Genomic DNA, 25409 nt, shown 5'->3' with positions numbered 1-25409 from the left:
AATGTGATAAGCACACATAGATATTTGTTTTCATTAAAACTAATGGTGGAATGTATGTCGATCGGTCTGTGGTTGAGAACACAAAGTTACGGTCTCTTAAATTTCGTTTTTCAAAAATGATCCCATAACCATAAGCTTCCTTTTTTTTGTACCTGAAAACTTGAAAAAGTGGGTGGCAAATACCAAATAGGATGCCTTTAGTGAAAATTACAACAAACAACAGACACAAACCCATTCATTCGTCTGTGCTCTAACACTTTTACAGGTCTGTTTTCAAGTCATATACTGTATGTAAATATTCATTAGTTGTTCCAAAATCTCTCTTTGGAAAATAATTGCCACTGTCAAGTGTCAAATGCAGTAGTTGATTTCAGTTCAATCTACACTGTTATAACGTACTGCTAGGTATAAACTTAAGGACAAGTTGTCCGTTCTGAGATGCAACTGTACAAGGCCTAGCCTTGGAGGGACAGTAGAACAGGCAGTACCTCAGGTCCGTCCTCTTTAAGACGAAAACAACTAGTCAGCGCCTACCGGTAATATCATTTCGATAGTATGTTATACACAGCCAGTCTGTGCTAGTCCAGCATTTAATAGTGGACTTGTTCGGTGGCCACTTACTTTGTAAACAAGCCGGCAAGCATTGGCAAGACATGTCTTCATATTGAATTGGTCCACCGTTGATATGTTCTTCATCAGACTGTCTTAAGACGTAAGGAGAGGAGGTACACGGACACCAAAGAAAGCCACTGCGAAGGGTGAAGACACCTGAGGTCTCCCCCATGGACAGCCACCTGACGCAATCCTCAGTGGCCTACTGGCAGGAACCACAGGAATATGATTGGCAGTTATGGTATGAGGAATCCCATGAGCCCCTAAGTGGGCGGAGCCAAGCAGGAGGACAGACAAGGAGAGGGGAGGAAACGATTTCGGAAGGTTTGGAGAGATCTAGGAGACAGGAGTGGAAGACTTTGCTTTCTCCTCTTCTCTGATGTGGAAACGACACAGTGCGAGGAAGACAAACATGAAGACAGAAAGACAGACAGGTGCCTTATCCTCCACCAGATCTGAAATAGAAATAAAGCACAGTATAAGATCATTTCAGGTAGAAATAAAAGCTGGTGGGGAACGCAAACAGAACTGAATGAGTGAATAGAAAATGCCTGGAAGAAGGCCCAGGCCGTAGCGTAACGGTCTGGGCACCGGACTGGTAATCCAGTCGCAGTGTGCCGCGGGTTCGACTCCCGGACCCGACACGGCCTTTACTGCATGTCATCCCCCATCTCTCTCCCGTTTCCTGTCAGCCTACTATCTGTCCCTTAAAAAATCAATAAAAAGGCGTAAGCCGCAAAAAAAATATCTTAAAAAAAAAAAAAAAAGAAAATGCCTGGAAGATGTTAAACCATTTAACTCTATATACTTTGTTGTATGTTTAAACAGCAAAAAGAGCGTTATGAGCTTGTAGATCTGCAATTGTTGTTGTATGTTTGCCCATTTATGTTAAATTGTGTGCTTATTTTTGCCAAATGTTCACTTATTATGACGTAGCTGGAATAGAGACACTAGGGTTCATGTGGTTAAGTGCACTGTATTAGAAGAGGAAGAGGACCATTACTAGGGGCAGCAGGGATTAAAGTGCTTTTTGGGTGAGGAAGCATTTAACTGGGATTATTGCAACACTGAGTTAAGGTGGAGTCGCGAGAATAATGCTACAGTGAAAGGCAGGGCTGACACAGATGGTGTTACATGTAGCTGAGCCACGGGATGATGAAGCTAGAACCCATGCTGCGAGGAGCAGTGATGTAGGATGTTGTGAGCTACTGGGAGGTGTTAAGCCAAATTTAGCGGCCAGGATTACAGTTTAGGCCCGAGGGCCTTAGGCAATTGACACTGGGTGAAAAAAAATGGGTTACAAAATCGTGGGATAGAAATTGAAGCTGGATTTATAAAACAACATGATGCAGGCGAGTTTTTTTTTTAGCTTGAAAATCTTTCTTTTTCTTTCTATGAGCGACATGGTTGTGCAACAAAGTATGGGTTAAGGTTTATGGGTGCCACTCTGACATGACAATTGGCTTGTGGAATTATCTGGGTAGAATTACCTTCCTCTTCGGATGTTCCTGTATCCAGGAAGAAACAGGAGCACATTGGGAGAAGAAACACAAGGTCAGGAGAGATATCAATAACATTACAGAGGAAAAAACGGCCAGCTAGTAATTACTGACTGAGTCAGGAAGAAAAGGTAAAAAAAAAAGGTAAAAAAGAAATCTGAGATAGCAATGTTGTGCAAAAGGTTCATGTTATTTTGTGGTCACAATTCTTACTATCACAATTAATATAACAGCATGGGCTTTACACAATACCATGAAATCAAGTCATTAAATAAGTATAATCCATTTGGCTTGATCCCATTGTGCTGGGTGACCACGGCAGTGTCACATTTCAGACAGGAAATATGAATCAAGCATTGAGCCAGTCCAAAACCCTTCTTCCCAAGTAACAGTGATGGCACCACATGCAGCAGGGCTACAAACAAAGTCATGGCACCAACCATCTCAGTCCAATAAGGTTGGACCACCACAGCAGGCCTGCCACGCCCATCGTCCTGCCTGGGCTCTGATTACCAAGTTCTGCTACCTGCACATAGCTCATGCACGCATGCACGGGGACAACACATGGAACTTCTGGCCCTAAAAGGATTGTTGATGCTTCATGTTCATAGTTTTGTTTAAAAGGAAAAAAAGGGTTCTGCTTTTCAAGTAAGCGCTCTTCAACTTGAAAGATTGGGTTCAAACTGTAGTCCTTTTAGGCGCAGAGTATAAGCAGTGAACATAAGCAAGCATGCAAAGATGGAGCCGTGCAGAGGAAGCATGCACTGCCTGTCAGTACTTTAAAGAAAGCAAATGCAGTGAAAAAGTAAAGTGCTACATGTAGAGCACTCCGTTAATTAATGGGTGCATAAGTTAATTCACTGCGACGATTACAATATTCCAAGACTACGTGGGGAATGAGGGGGAGGAGAGATGGGTTGGGAACGAGGAGAGCTTCTGGATGTGGCACCAGTGATTAGTTGCATAATGTTAAGCAGCTATAGGGTTCTGAACCGTGGGCCCCTGATGGGCACTGACAAGAGTGCTGTAAATGTTCCTGGCAGAAGAACACCTTTGATTGATCCTGGCCTATCACTATCTGACAGAGATGAGAGATAATGGGATTGCAGAGGAGGCAGGACAGGAGAGGTGTGGGATGGAGCTCAGGGTCGATCTTGTTCATTTGATCGCTATCCAAAAGGAACAAAAACAACAAGAAAAGAGCGACGCTTGCTAGTGCATAATGCCAAAACGATCCAAGCATGAACACGCTCCCTGCCCCACCCCCCAAGTTGAGCCAATGCATTGTTTCTGAGTGCTGTGAGTGGGGGTGCGGGGGGGCCTTAGGTAGAAGCAGACAGGTACACAAAGGCATGCCAGAACTCTTACTTAAATCCCCATCCTGTTCCCCCTAGGACTATAGCTGCCAGGAGAATAGCACCTGCGATGGACCCTATTATGATATTGGTGCCACTGGGACCTGCGCAGAGGAAGGAGGGGGGTGCGAGGAGGAGGAGGAGGAGGAATAGAAACAAAACAACACCACTAAAAACACACATCAGAGGACGGCATCGACAGCAACATCCACCAAAGAGATAGAGAAAACAGAGAGAGAGAGAGAGAGAGAGGGAGATTGTATACCTGTGGACCAATGAAAAAAGAGATGAGGAGAAAGAGAAGGAGAGAAGGTCCAGCATGTAGGGCGGAGGTGAATAAAACAGACGGGTGGAGCGAGGGAGGTCAGGGAGACAGGAATAAAAAAATGAATAGGGGGATCGTTTTGTCTTTCATTTAATTTTAATCTATACTAGACATTAGACAACTTCATGCGCAGGGGAGCTTTTATAAAAAAGATTGTTGGTCATTAAGAGAAAGTAAGAAAGACACTTGCCTGCAAGACACACACACACACACACACATACATATGTACACATACTGTACACACGAGCACTCACACCAACATATGACATGCACATTATGCTCTACCAAACTATTTTGTTACAACTTACTCCCACACACACATACCCACATAAACAAAACAGCAATGACTACAAAATGCTATGTGGACCAAACAGCAATTTCTGTGCTTCTCACCACTGATTCACATCGTAAGTAGTTGAAATATCCTCTCATTAGGACACATAACATTACACCACAACATTCAGTACACTGGGAGCCTGATTTAAGTCTGATTTAAACCTAGTTGCGTGCCGGTGTCACACAAGCTCACATCGATCTACAAGCTCATAGCTGATCTACAAACGCATAGCCAATCTACAAGCTCACAACAGTTGTGAGGCTATTTTCTGTGACATTATGCACATCCAAGTATAAATCAGGCCTTACAGTGACGACAGCAAGAGAATAAGGTAGGGAATGAGCAGACAGACAGGTGGAGTGAGTGCTACGGACCTTTCTTCTCTGGGCGGGTGGAAACGGTGGGGTCAGGGATGGGGTCAAAGACGCTGCAGTCCTTCCCTGTGTAGTCCCTGTCACATATACACTTCACCTCATTACTGCAAGTCTAAGAAACAGACAAGGAGAGACAGACAGACAGACAGACAGACAGACAGACAGACAGACAGAGTAAAACAAAGTGATGCAGACAGGAAACCAAACGATGCAAAAACGCGGGCTTGATACACTTTGTTGCTCGCATTGTCTCGTAAACCAAGTATAAATCTGTCTTGACTCTTATAAACAACACGTTGAACGGAACAGGACCTACCCCGTGGTCAAAGCAGGTGTGCCCGAAGTTAGAACCAGCACAGGTGCTGAGGTTGAAGGCCGCCATAGGGAGGCAGCGTTGGTCCAGACACATCATGTTGGGACCACACGGTGTGCCCTCCTCCACATAGCCCAGGTCTGAGCCATCTTCTAGCAGAGCATGGCCACCTCTGAGCGAGCACGCACACACACACACACACACACACACACACACACACACACACACACACACACACACACACACACACACACACACACACACACACACACACACACACACACACACACACACACACACACACACACACACACAGGTCAAGGGGAAGAGATATAGTGATTGAGAAATATTTCCCAATTGGAAGATGTTAACCAATAGCCACATGAGGACTTATATCTTGTATAATGTTTCTAATTGATTGATTCATTGTTTGGTCCATTGTACTAAATTCATCAGTAATATATATATGTATCCATACTTCATATGTTTTCATGCTACAAAAGCTTGGTCTGGGTAATGAGGTCAGTCACCCTAGGTGAAGTGGTCACAGACAGACACATAGAGCCTCCGATTCCCCCTGTGATGTCATATGTAGTACAATGGTCCACTCACTTGCAGTCCAGGTACCTGCCCTGGTGGTAGATGGTTAGGCTGGTCACCTCCCCCTGCAGGTCTCCAAACTTTGGCTTCACTGTCATATTGGCACAGAACAGGAAGCCACACAGCACATCCCTGAAATGACACCGCGTTGTCAACTGACTACAGTATGTGGCCGGTTAAAACTGATATGAGGTTACGGGACTAACATGGCTGGTTAAAACTGATATGAGGTTAGGGGACTTCCGTTGCCAGTTAAGACTGAGGGTTAGGGTTAGAGTTAGATTTAGTGTTAGTGTTAGCGTCGCCACTGTCATGATCAACGCAGAATGCAGCCTACTGACTTTCTCCGAAACGTCACAATATAACGTTTTGTGCTGGAGACGGTTGCGGTAGGTCAGTAGACTAGACTGGAGCATTCAATGCTCTGATTACATGTGATTTTGTCCCTTTCAGTACAATGATGGCATTCGAATCCGCTAGTAGAGACCATGTATAGATCACACTTGTACATCTCCAAGGGCTTTGAGTGATGTGAATGAAGCCTAATTTATACGTTGTCTAACAATTCAAACATGACAAATCATGAATTAAGCTTAAGACTAATATGAGCGACTTACGGCTTGTTGCACTGCAGCCAGCCCACACCCTCGGGACCAGGCCCACAGTTGCCTTTCTCTGTTCCCTCAGCGTTAAGCTTCTCATAACAGAACCGGTCTGCTGAGTCTGAAAGAGCGGACAAACAAAACTGAATAATTTGGCTGACAGCCATTTCTTGTCAGGAGTGTAAGACTGCAAACCAAGGTACAGGTGGAAGGACATCAGAGGAAGTAGCTGATCATCTTACTATAGCCCCAGAGTCCCTTGCACTGTGCATCACGAGTCCTACATCGACCTCCATAACAGCGACCCTGCAAACAAAGGGGTAACAGGAAAGGCTCAGAGGTGGGCAGCATGAGAAAGCATGAGACAATATGTTTATAATGTAGGCAGCATCACTTACTTGGCTGCTGTCACACAGGTATCCATCCAGTATGTTGACATTATGGGGGCACTAAAATGGAAATGTATAATTATTATTGTGGTGTGTGTGTGTGTGTGTGTGTGTGTGTGTGTGTGTGTGTGTGTGTGTGTGTGTGTGTGTGTGCGCGCGCGTGCGTGCGTGTGTGTGTGTAAAATAGCTAATTCTCATCATGTTTTGTTATGCTAAAGTCTACTACACTACCTGGCTGGAGTCCCCAGTGCAAGTCTCTGAGATGTCACAGTCGTTCACAGCCTCTCGACACACCACTCCTCTCAGCTCATACTGAAAGGCAGCAACAAGAGGCCTTCAATTATCAAGTCTAATGACTTATCGTACAATAATCGGCAATAAGGAGTATTAAAACCTAACAATAACAATGGTAATCACTTCATTCACTTGTTCTGGAATCTGGTGCTGTGACACTCCAACAAAAACAACATTAAATACATGCAGACAATGTACACATTAGAGGCAGTAATGGATGTGTGCTCTGCTCATGTACAGTAGAGCACGTTAGAGGACGTTTTTGGCTGGGGACCCCCAAAAATGCTTTGGCCATGTCTCACGACCCCTGCCCCGCCCCCCTACCCACCACCAATGCAAATTGAACGCTACAATAATCTTAATAATAGAGAAAATACATCATAAATTAATACTGAAACCAGATATAATCATTAAGGGAAGTTTATGCATGCACTATGTGTACTATGTAAACTCTAAATTTCCATTTTCCAGCCATTCAGATGCAAATGTTTTTAAATTAAAAATATTCTGGGACCCCTGCAGTAGAGGGACTCACCCTGCAGTTGCTGCAGCAAAGGCCATTACTACACATGGCATCATGGGTCAGCGTGCACTTTTTGCAGCAGGCTCCTCCATTGCGGGCACACTCCTACAACCACACAACCGCACGCACACGCACACGCACACGCATGCGCACATACACACACACACACACACACACACACACACACACACACACACACACACACACACACACACACACACACACACACACACACACACACACACACACACACACACACACACACACACACACACACACACACACACACACACACACACACACACACACACACACACACACACACAAAAACTGAAACTAGAAAAGAGCTTCTCTCTTTAGCTCATCTCTTTCCTCTGTATTTCTCCCTTAAACCACGCTCTCACTCGCTTAAAATACAAGCTTTTTTACTGGTATATTCAAATTTGGCACAGATTTTAAATTCCGGTATATTTTGTACTGTCTATTTGATTACATTTTACACTCTTTGGAGCTAAACCAGAACTGGCAGTGAACTTTGTGACATCACCGTATGCATCTTGGACCAGTGGGATATTGATATACAGGGTCAAAAAAACCAACCAACCAAAAATCTTAATTCTAAATTGCCCTACTACCAAAGTTTATGAACTAAATGCCTACGTTGTGAAAATGCAGAACGGCAGCAGATGAATGGAATTGTTATTAATCCACATAACAGTTCTGTTGGGATGAAGACACTCACCACCTGTGATCCACAGTCACACTCCTCTCCTGGTTCCACAAAGCCATTCCCACACTCTGGGGGATCTAGTAGCTGAGAGAGAGAGAGAGAGAGAGAGAGAGAGAGAGAGAGAGAGAGAGAGCGATAGAGAGAGAGAGAGAAAGAAGATGGACAGAGATACAAAATGTCAGGAATACAGCAGGAGGTAGAAGATACATGGTGATGTCAATGGCTATACTGTTCTGTAAAAACTGTATATGTGCGTTCTTCTGAGAAAAATTAGGCCATAGGGATAATTAATATCTCTATAAATAACAGGGTCTCGGAGGCATACAGTTTCACTCCACTCACTCCCCACTAGGACAAGCAGACTGAGCCTCAGTACCCCCCCCCCCCCCCAGCCCCCCTCCCTCCCCTCCACTCACCTTGTTGGGCTTGTTGAAGAGGCAGCTGCCGCCCCCCTGCCGTAGGAACTGGGTGTACTCATCAACACTGCAGCGGGAGAATTTTCTGGGAAGGTAGTATCTACAGGTGTTTACACACACACACACACGACAGAAATATAAGGATCAATACAATATGTACAGTAATATTTCATATAGTCCATACAGTACATTTAACCACTTGTAACAGACCCCGGAACGGAAAAGCTTTTATTTTGAAAGGCCTTCCGGGAACACCGGAAGCACACTAGCCCACTGGGACCAAATGACTATGAAAGCCAGCCCAACGTCACGTGAGTTGGAAATGTTTGTTTGTCATGTGGTTGGGATTGAACAGAACTGTGAAGCGCTACAGTGAAGGATTGTGAGTGGCATTGGCATGCAATCATTTTAAATAATATAGGCTACCAACATGAAATCTGGATGGAATGAGAGTTTTAATGGTTGAATGTATTGTTTCAGTTATGTTGCCAACGGAATTGCAACGCCATGGTCATTAATGTGTTTAGTGCCCAGCTGGAAAGGGGAAATGGTAGTTGTCATTTTAAATGGGAAAACTATATTGTTCACTGCTGACTGTCTTATATTTGAGAGGTTTTTATGTGTCATGGTTGATACCTTTTTCACTGTATTGCAATGCATTTTGGGGCTTTGAGGTTTGAGCTATGCCAGTATATGTCCCGACTTGTGTTTGCTGTTTGTATAATGTGTATATTGTTTATTGTGTTTTGATTGACACTGTGATGCCTCTTTGACACCTGTTTTGTAGTTTTCACGTTGATTCATTAAAGAGCTTAAAATCATCAGTTGGACTTCACCATTATTCCAGCCGGGGTCTGCTACACCACTAGCCCCTTTCGGAACCCTCGGTTACCTTTTCTGAATTTTGGACGGCGGTAACCTATAGGGTCCCCTCCAGGTCATTCCACTCTCCATAGGAATAATAGGACGCAGCTTTACCACTGTCTGTTCACAGAGACCCGTGCATATCTACAAGCTCACCAAGTGTCTCAATGCAACATGTGAGCTTGGAGATCTGCAATTCTCTGATTTTGTTTCTTGAAACGTTTTGAAATATTTCACCCATGACAATGGGTGAAATGGAAACGACAGGTTTACAGTGTTTCATTTTGTGTGTTCATGTAACTATCACCCATTTATACTTTGACTCATGTTAGAGCCAACCACTATAATATAATGTTTCAGACACATCGAATAATAATCGCTGCAATTAATAAATTATCATTCACTTGTCTCATTGAAACCAGACAAAGTCAAATCAGCTCAGACAACAGAAGCCCCGCAGAGTCTATTTCAGATGTTCAAGTGTATAATTGAGTGAAATGAAGAGAACAATGGAAATTAACATCTAAATAAGGGACACATTTTGATATTAACATACTAGTCCATAGCTAAACAACTATCACTTTCTATTTTCATATAATTATATGGAAATTACTTAAAATGTTAAAAGGTGACCCTGATGGTAGCAGAATGGAACTAGAAAAGTGCACTTCTTGGAGCCAAAGTTCAGTTTTTTCACATTATTGAAATGTATCTGTAATGTTTCACTTCAATATGTGGTGTTGATGTGGACCTTTACCCGGTGTCTTCCATGATGCAGCCCAACCAAGCATCTGGACACCAGCAGTCTCCTGGGAATGAGTGGTGAAGGAACAAGAAGAGAGGGAGGGAGGAACAAGCAGGCAAAAGGAAATATAATACAATATACATAAAAATAGATTTAGAACTGGAGCCACAATTTATCATAAGAGATGATGATAAGCAGAGGGGGGAGAGGAGTAGGGACTAAACTACTTTAAGGCCTTTTATAGGGTATGGTTTGCTGCCTCAACATGGCAGGGACAGACATGCAAAGGGTTTGTATATTACGTACAGCCGTGCTCTCTTCCTGACACTAAGATGGAGTGAACATCTCTCATACCATTAGTCACCCTGCCATTGTTCGGTGAGTGATACTCCAATCTCTCTGTCCTTGGTCTCTGGCAACTAATCACCAAATGGAGAAACTCTAATTATAGATGGGCCCAGAGTGCTGCTCTGCCAGTCAACTGGCAGTCCAATCACCAGTGCTCTCGTCCTGCATCCCCTTCCTTATCCATGCTTATGTTATATCTTCCACTCCTTGCATTGGTTGTGTATTCGGCACAGCCCTGGATTTATGGATATTCTTTTACGCCGTGGCACCAAAGGGGTCAGCCATCAAGAAAAGGGTTTGTCTGTCTGTATGCGTTTGATTACGGAAGGGGAGTTGTCTAGGTAGTAGAGGCATGTTGCTTAGCTAATCCCACTTAACAGCATGAGGGAGATGTGAGGATCTATTGCAATATTTTTAGTTATGTCCTTCCACAGAACACGACTGATGAATTGAACTGCTTGATGCTGACTCCCATTGACACGTCCATGTAAAACAAATTTTATATTGACTAAATTATTTCGCTCCTATGCCACCAAAATGTGGAACGCCCTACCAACAGTCACTAAGACATGTGAATCCCCCCCACCACCCACCGCTTTCCCCACTGTATGTTTCTTTTGTGCTTGAAATGTACTGTAATTCTGAAAACTGTTAATACATATTTCAATCAATCAAAGACTGTAAAGATCAGAGTTATCACCTGAAATTTGTAACTACTAACTACATCCTGACTTCCGTGATCAATAGCTAAATGTTCTTAAAAAAACAAATGACACCTCTTTCCTACCATAGTCATGTATAATGAATATATATAAATTATATTGAATATGAATATTAGATTGTTATGTCCTACAGTATTTTAACAGCATACGCTTGCATCCCCACCAACCATCACTATGTTAATTTACTTCATTACCTGCTGAGCTGCGTGCGTTGTTCCATCTCATCCCGATGTTCTGGCCCAAGCTCTGGCACAGGGTGATGGCCATAGAACCCACATTCCCAAACTGGAACAGAGGAGTGTAGAAGCCAAACACACACAGAAACACCCATCATTAAATGGGAATACCGTAACATGGTTCCATCACACACAGAAAACAGGGACGAGCCTACGGTACGGGCGGATACGTGTGTCGGTCCCTCACCTCGTTGATTCCCCCTCCCCTTGTGAGAGAGCACACCCCTCCTGTGTAGGCGGTACCACTGCGGCCACTCTGGAATGTACGCCCTCTGGGGAATACAAAAGAAAAGGACAAATAGAGGGTCAACTAAAATCCATTTCAAAGCATACTTAAATATCCGCACATCGACAATGGGTGCTGGCTGGGCCAGAAAGCCTACACTCCAACTCCATGGTAAAGAGCAACTTTATTTTAATAGGCTGGACAACGTTTCGACCCGCGATGGATCTTCTTCAGGTCAATTTCAACCAAAATCCATAACATAAGCTCTGAAGAACATGGCCATAATATCCATAACACAAACTTGCGTCTATAATGGACAACATCAACCCTATTCAGACGGCAGTCATTTTGTCCATAGGTCAATGTAAGGGCATAACGGAGTATGACATAAGAAAATGGCTACTGTTAGAATAGCATTTGATCAATATGTTAAAATTATTTCAATCCATATGGTTTGATTTCAATCAATGTGGTTTGATTTCAATCAATGTGGTTTGTTTTCTCAAGTTGCGGGTCTCTTACGAGAAAAGGTGGACAGCGTCACTCTGGTCCTTAATGCTGTCCTTTCTATATTTCATGAAGTTCTGCAGCGTTGCCAGAGGGTCCACCACCACTGGCATCAGGTTGTCTGACGACCACGTCTCCATGGCCACCAGCACGATCCTTGTGTTCAGCTGCTCTTTATAGATCTGCGTTCCAAAAATACCCAACAGTTGGCTTTTTTTTTTGCAGTGATGGCTCTGAGCTCCTCACTGTAATCAATGCATTCCCGTATGGACATGAGACACACTGACAATGCATGATGTGCTATCTACAGATATATAAACTCTTCATTTCAATGAACTGTGGAAATGTGGGGGGATAATAATAATCTCTTACCGCATCTGCCATGTTGACCACCGCTTTGGCAAAGTTCCTGGTCTGGCTGCTGGAGCGACGCAGCTGCACAAACTTGAGCACACGAAAAAGCACACGGAGAAGGAACACACTCACTTAGCCTGAAAGAACATACTGCACTGCAAGTTCAGTGTGTGGCACACAAACACATGCATACAAAAGCACGCTGTCGTGATACACACAAAAAGGAGGTTTAACTCACCATGTCGTAGTCATTGACCACCATCAGCTCAATGTATTTGGTCTCGGTCTGGACTGGGGGCCTGCGGGCGTGTCTCTTGGATCGCCTCAGATGCTCCTTCATTTGGTCTGGTCTGTCGTCATCACCACCACCTGCTCTGTAACTATCCCACTCGCCATCCTCCGTACAGTCTGGACACACAAGAATACAGAGATTAAATCATATTATGGATAGTCTGCAGTCTACACGTGACATGTACATGCGGAACATACACACGCTTTGAAAAAGCCTGGTGTAGCCTGGCCGTCATTTGAATTATACAAATAAAAGGTCTTAGTAGAGAGTTATAATTTGGAATAACACTGTTAATGTTGTAGTTTCACAAATGTACCAGGGCAGCTGGGCGTCAATCTAACGTCAGGCATCCGGCGGATCAAGTGAGCACCATCATCCTAGGGCAGAGCACAAATAACAAGATAAGACGACACAATCAACATTCTATATCGTCGCTGTCGGACAGAAACCTATACCCAAGTTTCAAATATTTAAGTTTTGAAAATTAGTGCCCTTTGCAGTACTTCATCATATAAGAGTGTCACACAAAAGTTGTGAAAATATCAAATCTACAAGTTCACAACGCCTCACGATGCAAGGCAATGTGAGCTTGTAGATCTGCTATGTTCACAATTTTAAATCATTTTAAAAATAATAAGCAGCGATATGCATTAGCCTGTCCATTACCCTAAACCAAACTAAAGTATTACTCAACTACTGCCATTGGCTGCCAGTAACCTCTGCCCTACAGTACCTTTCAGAGACAGACACTCACCTGATTACTCCTATTGAGTATAGGCTCAATCCCATAGGAGAAGAAGCCGTCAGAGAACATACCACTGAGGATAGACAACAATAGAAAGCAATAGAAAGACAGTGAGAGAAGGGAGGGGGGGTTAATTAAAATAAATAAAGGCAGAGGCAGGTTAACAATGACAGCAGAGTGGTGTGAGCTGCAGTACAGAAAACTGTTGACACAATATACTATTTGTGACGGTGACACTGAACTAATTTTGGCATAAACAGTAAAACATTGTACAGTATACAGTGTGTAATGATAGAGGGACTCGCCATAGGCCATGGCAGGTGGATAGAGCCGCCCAGGAGTCTGGTATGTCTCTCAACCTCCCCTGGTAGTAGCAGTGTTCCCCTCCCTGCAGATGAAAAGCACAGTGCACCAATGTTACCCAGTCACGCAGGTTTCTACGTGATTGGGTTTAAAGTAGAGATGTCCGGATCGGCCCTAATTTGGTCATATTGGGTCATATCGGTAACTGCAACTTAAATATACAATCAGGGGCTCCACTTGTTTTGTATTTTTTTATATATATTTTATTTCAGTTATTGTTGATGTCATTAATGTACAATTTGGGGGGGGGGGGGGTTTACATTGTATTTCAGACTTTTATATTTTTTACATGAATGTTGAGTACTGGTGTTGTTGTTGGTTTGTCCTGTATCTGTCATGTATCTGTTGTCTGTCCTGTCTTATGTACAAAAAACTTAAATAAAAATACTTGAATAATAATAATATCGGTATCTGCGAATATGCCAGTCTAACCAACGATCCGACACTATGGCAGGTAAATAAAATGTTGGGGCATGTGGAGTTTGCTTTGGAGTTGACCAAACTGCAAGTGCACATTTGAGTGAGGAGTCTGCTATAAACACAACACGAGATATATAGCTGGATGGCTATAAACACTATTCCTGGTCGGTGGACTTCAAAATAAGATATATATATTTTGTATTATTATTATATATATTATTCTCTGGTATCGGTATTCGGTATCGGGCTAACACAGAAATTGTGGTATCGGGAACGGATCGGAAACGAAAAAAGTGTATCGGGACATCCCTAGTTTAAAGGTAGGCTCTTGCAGGTCAGTTGGCATCCTGATGTTTCAGCGATGCTGAGAACAATACTCTCAGTGCTTCTGCACACACATCAAATCATCCTCATCCCACTATGGTGCTTTATGGCGTATAGTTTGTGACCTACTTAGTACTTGTGGTGCACGGAACTACACCCTACAACTGCTCCACTGGCAATAGAGGTGTATCCTGCAAAGAGCTCTTTAATAAATGAACACTTGAGGTGCCCCTGCAGTCAGAGTAATTTGCGATGAGAGTGAAACATGGTGGTGTAACTAGTGTGAGACTGTGAGTAAAAGAAAAGGCTTGAAATAGCCCTTTCCCGGTGAAATACAATGTGGAACAAACATTAGAGCACAGAGGCAAAGCACATTTGAGTAGATAACGTAAGGAGCACTGATGTATTGTCGGGAGTTTTTTCTTTTTCAGTGCGGTGGGCCCTCGTTTGGTCTTCTCCTACACACCTGTCAACCTTTGTAGGTGTGCAAGAGACTTGCTTTTTAGTAACGCATTACTTCAGATTGCTTAGTTAAAACATGACATACTGACATTATTTTCATGAGTAACAAAGTAATACATACAACTACATATATGAAGCACAGCGTTAGTTTATACAGGGACACATGAGTCTGTATGCCTAAGCTGTAATCGGCTGTCAGTCAGCTGATTGTATCAATCAGCCTAGCTCATTCACATCTTAGCTGATCATTACGTCACACATTCAATCAGAGCTCAATCAGAGCTCACGCTCTTAACAGAGCGTTCCTTTAAATACGGCTCTCTGTTACACGACAGCTGCTTAGTCGTTCACAGACACTGCTGCTGCTGCCAAAGCTTGCCTCCACCACCCCAGCCTCCACCTTTTGATCACAAGTCTGGCATAGGCTCAAGAGTCGGGCATACGCTCAAATACTTGGGAAATATGTCTGCTGATTCAAGATAAATATGAATGAATTGCTTATGTATTGCTCAAACATGTAAACTGAATGTTGAACTGACATTTTCGTGTGCATCACCATGGTTCTAAGTAAACTAGATTCAATGTTGATATAGCTCTAATCTGATTCATGGCTTTAACATAAAAATGCATTCAAGTTGTATGTTTCAAGTTAATCTCATAACTGTCTTGATTTCAGCGATGCTGAGAACAATACTCTCAGTTTTCATGTTCTTGTATACCCATGGGGGGTTTTGCTAATGTTCTCTGATTTTGCTTACCATGCTGCTTCGACAAAATTCAGAGAATATCTCCCAGAGCGCGGAGCTCTGACACCCAATGTTATGTAATGTAGTGTTATGATTGAGACCATAGACATATATATCTATGATTGAGACCGGCCGGTTGAGAGGAGCGTTCGTTACTAAATAAAGGAACCAGTGCTTCTTTTACCTGACAAATATCATGTTATGTTGTTTAAGATTTCTTGTTTTGGCTTTTATGCCTTTATTGATAGGATAGTAGTTCTCTGTCTTTCCAGTTGCCTTTCTCAGATGGGTATGACATGAGACAGTGAAGGTCTGCAGTGTAAAGTGTGAGCATAGAGCTGTCTGGAGCTGAGAGAGAGTAATAATGGTAACTAGAAAAAGTGCCCTTCTGGGCACAGGTCTCCACCAGGATAGGAATGTAGGACATTGCAGCTTGCCTTCATCTGGTGGTTGGATAAAAGGGCAACAAAAGTAAATTAGAGGTAAAAACACTTTTCGGCCAGTTATAGCGCCACCTTGAGGCTGAGTTGAAATTGTTCATGTGGCATTTCTTCCTTGGCCTAGTGGGAATGTGCGTGCACAATTTCACGGAAATCACGCGATGTGTTCATGATTTGCAGCATTTTGTTTGAAACTGAGCACTCCTGTGAACTTTGGAAGCCAATCTTAACCAATCAGGATGGAGTCTGAGAAATCTGAAAGACTTCGTTGAATGGCTCTAGAGAGACTGTGTACCAATTTGCGCGATGTTTGGACAAAATCTGTAGGTGTACTGTGCAAAAACTTGTTTTGCACAAAGCGGCCTCCTGGTGGCGCTATAACAGGCCGTTCTGGAAAGTTTGGGGCAGAGGTTCATCGTTGGCATCCAGGGAGTGTGTGTGCAAAATTTGGCATCGACCGGGTTAACGGTGCCGGAGATTAGCTGCTCACGGACACACACACACACGGACGGACGGACACACGGACGGACGGAGTGCAAAACATACTCTCCCCCCATGCCTTCGGCCTGGTGGAGACAATAATAATGTGTATTTCTACAAATTGGAGGAGAGGTAAAGTTGGGTGTCATCGCGGTTAGCAGTGGATAGGATACAGAGGTCATGTTAACAGTGGATTTGTCAAAAAGGTAGAATGTACAGGATGAGAGGTCCGAGCGCTGAACCCTGGGATTTGCAGTTGATAGTGAATTTGTAGTAAATTATTACTTTTAATTGAAAGTAACAGGTTATATGAAATCATACAATAAATGCACAAGATCTCTGTGCATGTGTCTATCCGTCTGTAGTCTGTTCACGTATCTCAAGAACTGTCCATATCCGACTGACTTCAAACTCGGCCTGATGGAGTGCCTGGTGTCGAGGCGTTCACATAGGCAGTGTCCAGAATCTGACCTTTGCTCATATATGGGCATACTGTGTATGATATCATATGAGCAATGTGATGTGGCCTAGATCTGGCCTAGATATTTGGCCGTGCCTGACACTGAAGTCCAAATATGGGTATAAAAGGGACATTTCTAACTTGCATCGTTCATGACATTGCATCGCAGTGTGTGTATTAAAATTGTGAAAGTAACTTCCTCAGAACTTATTCAGTTGGATTTTGTAAGGCATCTGAACATCGCCACAGCAACACAGCTAAGCATATAGGCCTTTGAAAGAGCACAAAAATCTGTGTCGTCAGACAATTTGACAGTGACATAAGTGGTGAGTTGAATGTGGCAGAGCTTCAAGGGATGCCAGGTCCCAGCTGAGTGACAATCTGATCTGAGTACAGGCCTCCACTCCTCCCTGCTGCTTTTTGGAACAAACCATCTGTCTACACATAGTAAACACAAAAGCATGCACATGCATACATGCACGTAAAATGACTCATTCTGATGCCAAAGCCCATCCTGCCTTTGTATCAATTGGCATTTAGTCCCGCTTTCTCTCCTCCCTTATTCCATCTTCTCCTCCCTCCCTCACACTCTTCTTTCATTCTTTTCTCTGCCAAGAGCTTAATGACGCCACTGAGCGGACACGTTGCTATGGAAACAGCCTCGTGATTGGTTGGGGTTGCTGAGGGAGAGTTGGGAACCAGAGTGGGCATGGCATACCAAGGGGGGGTTTGATAGTATCACATTTGTACATATGTACATTGAAATAAATGAAAGAGCACCACTCTTCCCTCCTGGCAAGCAGAATGCAGTGACATTCCTCTGGTTAAACAAGAAATGATAACATGATATTTGTCAGGTGAAAGAAGCGCTGGTTTCTTTATGTAGTAACAAACACTCCTCTGGCCTCTCTGGCGTTATCTCCAAAACATCTGACATGGGCCTCTGATGTGCTCATTCCTGATCCTATCCATCTCCCAGAGAGAACCTCAACATTTTTGTCTCTGCTACCTCCAGCTCTGCTTCCTGTCTTTTCCTCAGTGTGAATGTCTCTAACCATACAACATAGCTGCTCTCACCACCGTCTTGTACACCTTTCCTTTCCTTCCCTTCCGCCTGATACTTTCCTATCACACATCACACCTGACACTTTTCTCTACCCATTCCAACCAGCTTGCACTCGTTTCTTCACCTCTTTTCCACACACTCATTGCTCTGAAATGTTGACCCTAAGTACTTAAAGTCCTCCACCTTCTTCACGTCTACTCCCTGTAACCTCACTGTTCCACTTGGGTTCCTCTCATTCACACACATGTATTCTGTGTTGCTGCGGATAACCTTCATTCCTCTCCTTTCCAGGGTATATCTCCACCTCTCTATAGTTTCCTATTTTACAACTGTAAAATAGCTAATAGCAACTAATAGCAATGATTAAAGATCAGAATTAAATTGTTGATTTGGAGATTCTGTAAAATGTCTACATTTGAGAAGGCTTGACCTATCATACCTACCTAGACACTTCTTCTACGGTAAAAAAATAATAAAATCAAAAATAAGTGTAACGGAGAAACAGCCTGTAGAATGATGTTACGATAGGTGCGTGTCGCTGATTGATGACATTGTGTAGAGTGGTCCTACTGGGCAAAAGAGGTGGCTGAAATGTGCCTGAATAATGCATTTTATATTAACTGTACAATATGTGAAGACATTGGGGGTGGGATAATAAGCCTAGACCCAATTCAGAGTACGTATGAATAGTCTGGGGCAAGTTGGGAGGCAAGTGGAGTGCTGGTAAGCTTGATCCTAGCAAACAGACCCCACTTCAACCCTATTCTGATTCTGGTAGTGGGATTGGGAAGAACTGCTTTCATTATGATAACTATTGATAGGGTGATTAGATATGGCTAAGCAATCAATTGTTAATTGTTGACAAAGAATGGTCCTTCTATTTATTTAACAGGCCTGGGGTCTTCATAACATGAGTAGAGAAGTCTGTAGAGAAGTCTGAGGTCTCATCACACTCATGATTATGCAGATACAGAAATCAGATTATTTTTAGTGTAACATTGGTTCATATTAACAACTCCATGAGTCTAATTGTGCCAAACACAGAATTTAGTACATTGAGTACAGAACAGAATATTTTTTTTTAATCACACTAACATCCATTTGAGTCTGCTCAAAATTAAGTCTACAGCAGGAGAAATGTCACCCATATGTTTAGGTTAAATAATATTATCCCCTGTGACCTTAGATAAATCCATTTACAATGGATGCCTTGTTATTCACAGTATGATAAGAATCTGGAAACGAATCAAAACATATTTTAGGAACAACTCACTATCTTTTCTGCTCCCTATAGCTGATAACCCCTCATTTCCACCATCCCAACTGGATGACACGTTTGCACAGTGGAAGGGTTTGGGTATACGCACAATTGGTGACTCATATTGAAACCTTTGCCTCATTTGCTCAACTGCAGGAAAAATATAGACTCCCTGGGAGTAACTTTTTTAGGTTTCTACAGGTTAGGAACTTCATCCGTAACTTTTCTCCCACTTTTGAGAGAGTCCCTAGATACGTTCCTTCTTAATAATATAGAACCAGATGTGAGGGTGTCACATCTTTATGAATCATTTCAAGTGGCAAACCTACCAACTACATCAGCTATTAAGTTGGCATGGGAAAATGAGCTGGGGACTTCAATTTCAGACGAGCTTTGGGAAGACAGCCTTGAAGAAAATAATGCATGCTCTATCAACTCCAGACATTGTCATATCCAGTTTCGAGTCATACATAGACTCCATTATTCCAAATTAAAATTACATAACATATTCCCAGATATTTCTTCACACTGTGACAAATGTAATGCAATAGATGCAAATCTTCTTCACAGCTTCGCCCTTTGCCCTCGGATAAATTAAGATATTGGATTAAGATATTTGAGAAACTCTCTGATATTTTGAGTATTCATATTGACCCCGATCCTGTACTAATTATATTGGGTTTGTCAGATTCCATGCCTATGTTGACGAGAGCACAGAAACAACTCTTCTCATATGGTCTGATTACAGAAAAAAACGAATTCTGACGCGCTGGAAAAAGGAGAAGGCTCCTGCATTTAAGCATTGGCTAAATGAAATGACTAGTACACTTCATCTTGAGAGAATAAGGTATTTCCTGAGAAACAGGGAGAGACAGTTTGATAAGGTTTGGCTGCCCCTTGTACATTACTTGAGTAGAAACAATTAATAGACAGGATACCACTGATATGGTTGACTGTACGCAATTTTCTTTTCAGATGTTTTCCATTTTTCAAATTACTATTTTATTCTATAGTATGCGGTGTCACTGAGCAGTATGGGTGGGAGGGTTGAGGGTTTTCTTTCTCTTTTTTGTCCTTTTTTTTCTTTCTTTTTTTTGGTTTTCTATCAAAGAAAAATGTAATTCATATCGCAATGTTTGTATACAATTTATAATCTGTTCTCAATAAAATTTGACAAAAAAGAAAAAAGTCTTTAAGAATTAAAACTTCCACACCTACACATATATTCTTACCATAGACTGTGAGGGTTTCTTATCTTCGTTAAAGTGCCGTTCCACATATTCTGAGGACAGGAGATGGCTGAAAAGAGAGGCATTCCATTTCCCATTAACATTAAATACTCAAGAGAATGGGATATAACAGTGAAATTATTTATCTCCCTCCCCCTCCATCTCTCCCTCTCTCACTTCAAATATAAAAAACAGGAATTAATCACTGTACATTATATAAATTAACTTCATGTACAGTATGATAGCTGATATGGTTTACCTGCATGAATGTGTGGTGTGATCGTAATCAGTAATGGTAATACTAACATCAACATTTAGTTTAGTTTATTTCTATCATCAACATTTACATTCCAAACTACTTACATTGTTCGTTATGAACGAACAATATTCAATATTTACATTCAAGACTTCATTCTAATACAACCAAGCACACACAATGTCATTCATATATATATATATATGTATATATATATATTCTTCAACCATGTCTATACTTACTATACATCTTAAACTGTTTTTTAAATTGTACTATATTTTATATTTTTGGACATCCTCCGGTAAACCATTCCACAACTTCACTCCACTGACAGATATGCACATGCGCTTCAGTTTAAAATGTAGTTCCCTTCTCAATTCACACCCCCCTTTCCTTGAATAATTTCTGTATATTTCTAGGTAGTAGTAAGTAGTTTATTCCTTGCATTGAAAAACATTTAAACCATGGAATCTCCTGGATAATAAAGGTTCAATAATCCAAGCCTTCTCCTCTGGGTAAGAGTTTACACTAACAACATCTTTACCAGTCAGTGCTGTGTATGTGCAAGCGTGTGTGACCGTGCGTGCACTCACATTGGTATTCCCCTACACATCCTGTCATGTAACAGAGGTGCTAAAAAATGCATTTACTAATGAAGGCAGTTGAGGAGATGTTAATACTGACATGACTGAATTATTGAAAATACATACTGTTATAAAAGTATATTATATACTCACTGGTTTAGCTCCAGATCCAACATGAAGGTGTGCCCAAACCCTTCTACCTGGAAGGAGGCCTGGGCTAGGTGAACTGGCTGAAACACACAGACGAGACACACAAGAAGCATGGACAGGTTTCAGTTTAACCACTTTTATACTTACATTTTCAGAAATACCCAAAATTGCCAATATAGAAGCTTAGCTGACAACATGTCACACTATTACTGCTATTTAAAAACAATCATTTTCACCTATAATGAGATGCCCAAAATAGGAATACCATGTTGAAAGTGGAAAATCCCTATAACTGACCATTCTGTCACCGCAAAAATAAATAATCCAATTCAGAAAAACTCCCATGAATAATTCAACACAGGATCAATATAGCACATGACGCATGTGGTCTAAAAGCATTTCGGCGGCCAAAGAATAGTATGATTGATAAGGTCTATATTATACATTGGCCGCCAACATTGCAGCAGGCAAAGTACATTTGCCTTTTGAGAGTTTCACAATAAAGATGGATGGAGAAGTGGCTGACAGAAGGCATGCAGGAGGAACACTAAGCTTTATGGATCCATCTACATTAGCTGGTGGTGTGGCAGGCTGGCAGCACCCCGATGGACACCTGCCAAAGAGCTGAGGAGGCGGGAGAGATTTACTGCAGACTAAACAGCATGTCTCTTCAGCAACACTCAGTGCCACGCGTTGCTTCGATCGCAGCAAGCAGCCACAGATAATTCAGTGTGCAGAACATATATGCTGCAGTGAATCACTGGCTTTTTTACAGAAAAACACATCACCATCACAAGCTGAGACAACTATACTTTATTCTGGCCTGGGAACAAAAGAGTCCACTTGCAGAAATTATCATAACCAAGTATAAAGAAATTAGAGAATTTCAATCTGGTCCCCCAAATAGCTTACTTATAGCCATTCCCTGCTTGGAGTGCATATAAAAGTCCTATCTGATTACATTAAACAACGTTAAATTCACTTTGCCACTCGATTTGCCACTCACTTTATCCATCTATATGGAAAGTGGAAAATGAACAGTTTTATAGACATACATTTTGTAACTGCATAACACCAGTAAGATTTGGAATCCAGTCGGTATTGGCAAATAGTGGGAGGGTTCGCATGGGGAGTGTGTGCCATCTCTACAATTTACAATTTACAATTTAGGCATTTAGCAGACACTTAATCCAGAGCGATTTACATTAAGCAAGAACAAAAAAGCATGGGAATACATCACATAAAAACATTTATCATGAAACATGCGTAAGCTAAGAAAGTAACAGTGGAATATCTATATAATGAAACTATACATATAAACTATACATCTATACTACTATGCTATACATGTGTACTATGACGTGCTATGACTACATACAATGCAATTATAGTGCTGTCTACATAACATGCTATAAGTCTGTATCAAATGCTATCTAAGTCTACAGAAATGCTATGGGCCATGATGGAGTCTGAAAAGGTGCTAAGTGCTATGGGCCATGATGGAGTCTGAAAAGGTGAGTTTTCAGACTACGGCGGAAGATTCTCTCTCCATCTATCATGGAGAGAGAGAGAGAGAGAGAGAGAGAGGGTGTGTGTGTGTGTGTGTGTGTGTGTGTGTGTGTGTGTGTGTGTGTGTGTGTGTGTGTGTGTGTGTGTGTGTGTGCGTGCGTGCGTGCGTGCGTGCGTGCGTGCGTGCGTGTGTGTGTGTGTGTGTGTGTGTGTGTGTGTGTGTGTGTGTGTGTGTGTGTGTGTGTGTGTGTGTGTGTGTGTGTGTGTGTGTGTGTGTGTGTGTGTGTGTGTGTGTGTGTGTGTGTGTGTGTGTGTGTGTGTGTGTGTGTGTGTGTGTGAGAGAGAGAGAGAGAGAGAGTAAAAGGCAAGCAGAGCAAGTGCCCCAGAGTCTTCTTGAGCCAGTTTAATAATGGATGGGTATACTATACAGTATGTATACTTCAACACACCACTGTATAATGGAGGACTCCCACACAGCAGCTGGGTAATCAGACTAGATATATCTTAATATTTCAAGAAGGCCTGTGCTTCATCAAAGTGGAAAAGAATAGAAAACATTGTCTCTTCCTGTAACTCTGCATGACCAGAGTTGACTCTGTGTAAACAAAGCACACTGCTTACATAGTATCCATTCCAATTGATGCATTTCTTGGCTTAGACATAGCTGTGTTCATCTGTCGGCCGTGCTGCCGCTGGGATCTTCAAAGAATAAATGGGTCAGTAACATCTATGAGAATAGATTGCAGCAAGCCACCTCCCTGCACTATAGTCTGTCATAATTGTCTAGCTCCAACAGTGTGAGGCAGAGACTATAGAGAATTGAATTGACTATAAGAGCTGCACTGCTTCACAGAAGAAAGGTATAGGTTCCCATCAGCTGAGTCAGTTTGAAGTCACAGACCCACCCACAGCACAGTGGCCTGCACTGACCCAGAGATACAGAGTTTTGTGTACAAGTCTGTTCTAGAGAAAACAAATCACTGTGCGTTGTCATTTCACAACAGTTGGTCAACATGAATTTTAAACAAGGCGGGGTGGGGGGCATATGGGATAGGTTACTTTGACTTAACAACAACTACAAGTAACAACTACCTTTGTGTCTGTTGTCCTATTCTTCACCCTGGTATCCAGGTAGTCATGAGCCTTTTCTTCCTCCGACTCGATCTGCTGCACAAGTTTCTTTGGATAGGTGACCTCGGCCGCAGGGTCTCTGCTGTCAGTCCACCCCACCGAGGCAAACCAGTCCCATACACTCGCATCTTGCACCGAGGTCCTATCCTCGCCTGTACACAGGATAGTGGGTATAGGCTACACACAATCAATATACGACCAAACTTAACATAAAATGAAACATGAATCAGCTTACATGAAGCATCAGTAAAATATTAAACCATTGTCTTGTTTTGTCGTTTTCAAGTGAAATTTTAACTGACATCACATAGCCTATAAGCTTTACGCGAGGCAGCTAGGAGGATAGGCAATGGTGGAAATCAATGCAGCGAATGTACCGCATCGGTTGCGCTGACGCGGGAAAGGTTCCGGGCCAGTAGCCACGGAGCTTGGCACCGAAATACGATTCAATTAAAAAGGGGCACGCTACACAAGGAAAGAAGTGTTTGAGTGTGCATAAATGTTGTAAAGGATAAGAGTGCTCTGTCCTGTCACTCCATCCGCGCCTACCCATCATCATCATCTCTCCCTCCCTCTTACCTGAAACGGCGAGCCTCTCGCCCACTGCAGCAAAGACCAAGCACAGCACCGCCAGCATGATATTCACATAGTCCCCCGGATTAACATCGAGAGCGTCGAAATGTCACAAACCCACTTGATGAGGAAAAACGACGCGCGGGGTCTAGTTCTGGCGACTCATCCAAGTGAACTGAACGACGAACGCCTTCTCATTTCCCTCGCAGTCAGCTCCAGTCGTGCAACAACACGACACTATACGGAGATTTGCATATGAGGATGAAAGATAAAACATACGCTGGAGCAGTGGAGCTGACCAACGTAACGTAGCCTATAGGCCTAGAAATTGATCACGATGGATGGGAGGGATGGGGAGGGTGGGGGCTTGGATAAAACGGGAAGTTCCGTGCGCACGGACGCATGTTTCCTGAGCGGAGGTGTGTTATAGACTACGGGTGGATGGGGTTGTGTATGCGGCCTGCGGTATGCGGACACGGAGGATAGAAAATGAAGAGAATTGCGTTGGGTATCTGCGGTGATGAGGACACGTGGGACCAGACTACCCTCC

General features: G+C 42.7%; 2 protein-coding genes across 2 annotated transcripts in view; one reads left to right on the top strand and one right to left on the bottom strand.

Annotated features, from left to right (window-relative positions):
• Positions 1 to 25409, top strand: part of p3h4 (prolyl 3-hydroxylase family member 4 (inactive)) — a 45618-nt gene that overhangs the window by 7553 nt on the left and 12656 nt on the right. The gene's annotated exons all lie outside the window — the stretch shown is intronic.
• On the bottom strand, positions 955 to 25029 carry LOC310869355 (disintegrin and metalloproteinase domain-containing protein 11-like). The gene is made up of 26 exons (XM_083780052.1): positions 24866 to 25029; positions 24248 to 24438; positions 21650 to 21726; positions 20660 to 20726; positions 13714 to 13796; positions 13418 to 13481; positions 12980 to 13040; positions 12610 to 12779; positions 12390 to 12461; positions 12033 to 12199; positions 11472 to 11556; positions 11243 to 11333; positions 9991 to 10042; positions 8370 to 8469; positions 7966 to 8037; positions 7236 to 7328; positions 6638 to 6718; positions 6416 to 6466; positions 6260 to 6323; positions 6033 to 6138; positions 5428 to 5547; positions 4819 to 4987; positions 4503 to 4614; positions 3480 to 3570; positions 2103 to 2120; positions 955 to 1067 (listed from the first exon to the last, which is right to left on the bottom strand). The coding sequence occupies exons 1-26, from the start codon at positions 24921 to 24923 to the stop codon at positions 1052 to 1054; spliced, it is 2331 nt and encodes a 776-aa protein (XP_083636178.1). The 5' UTR covers positions 24924 to 25029; the 3' UTR covers positions 955 to 1051.

This window comes from Protomyctophum parallelum, assembly GCF_964188405.1.
Source record: "Protomyctophum parallelum genome assembly, chromosome: 13".
Taxonomy (NCBI): Eukaryota; Metazoa; Chordata; class Actinopteri; order Myctophiformes; family Myctophidae; genus Protomyctophum; species Protomyctophum parallelum.
The sequence above is the reverse complement of the archived record's forward strand: the minus strand, read 5'-3'. Positions and strand labels throughout refer to the sequence as shown.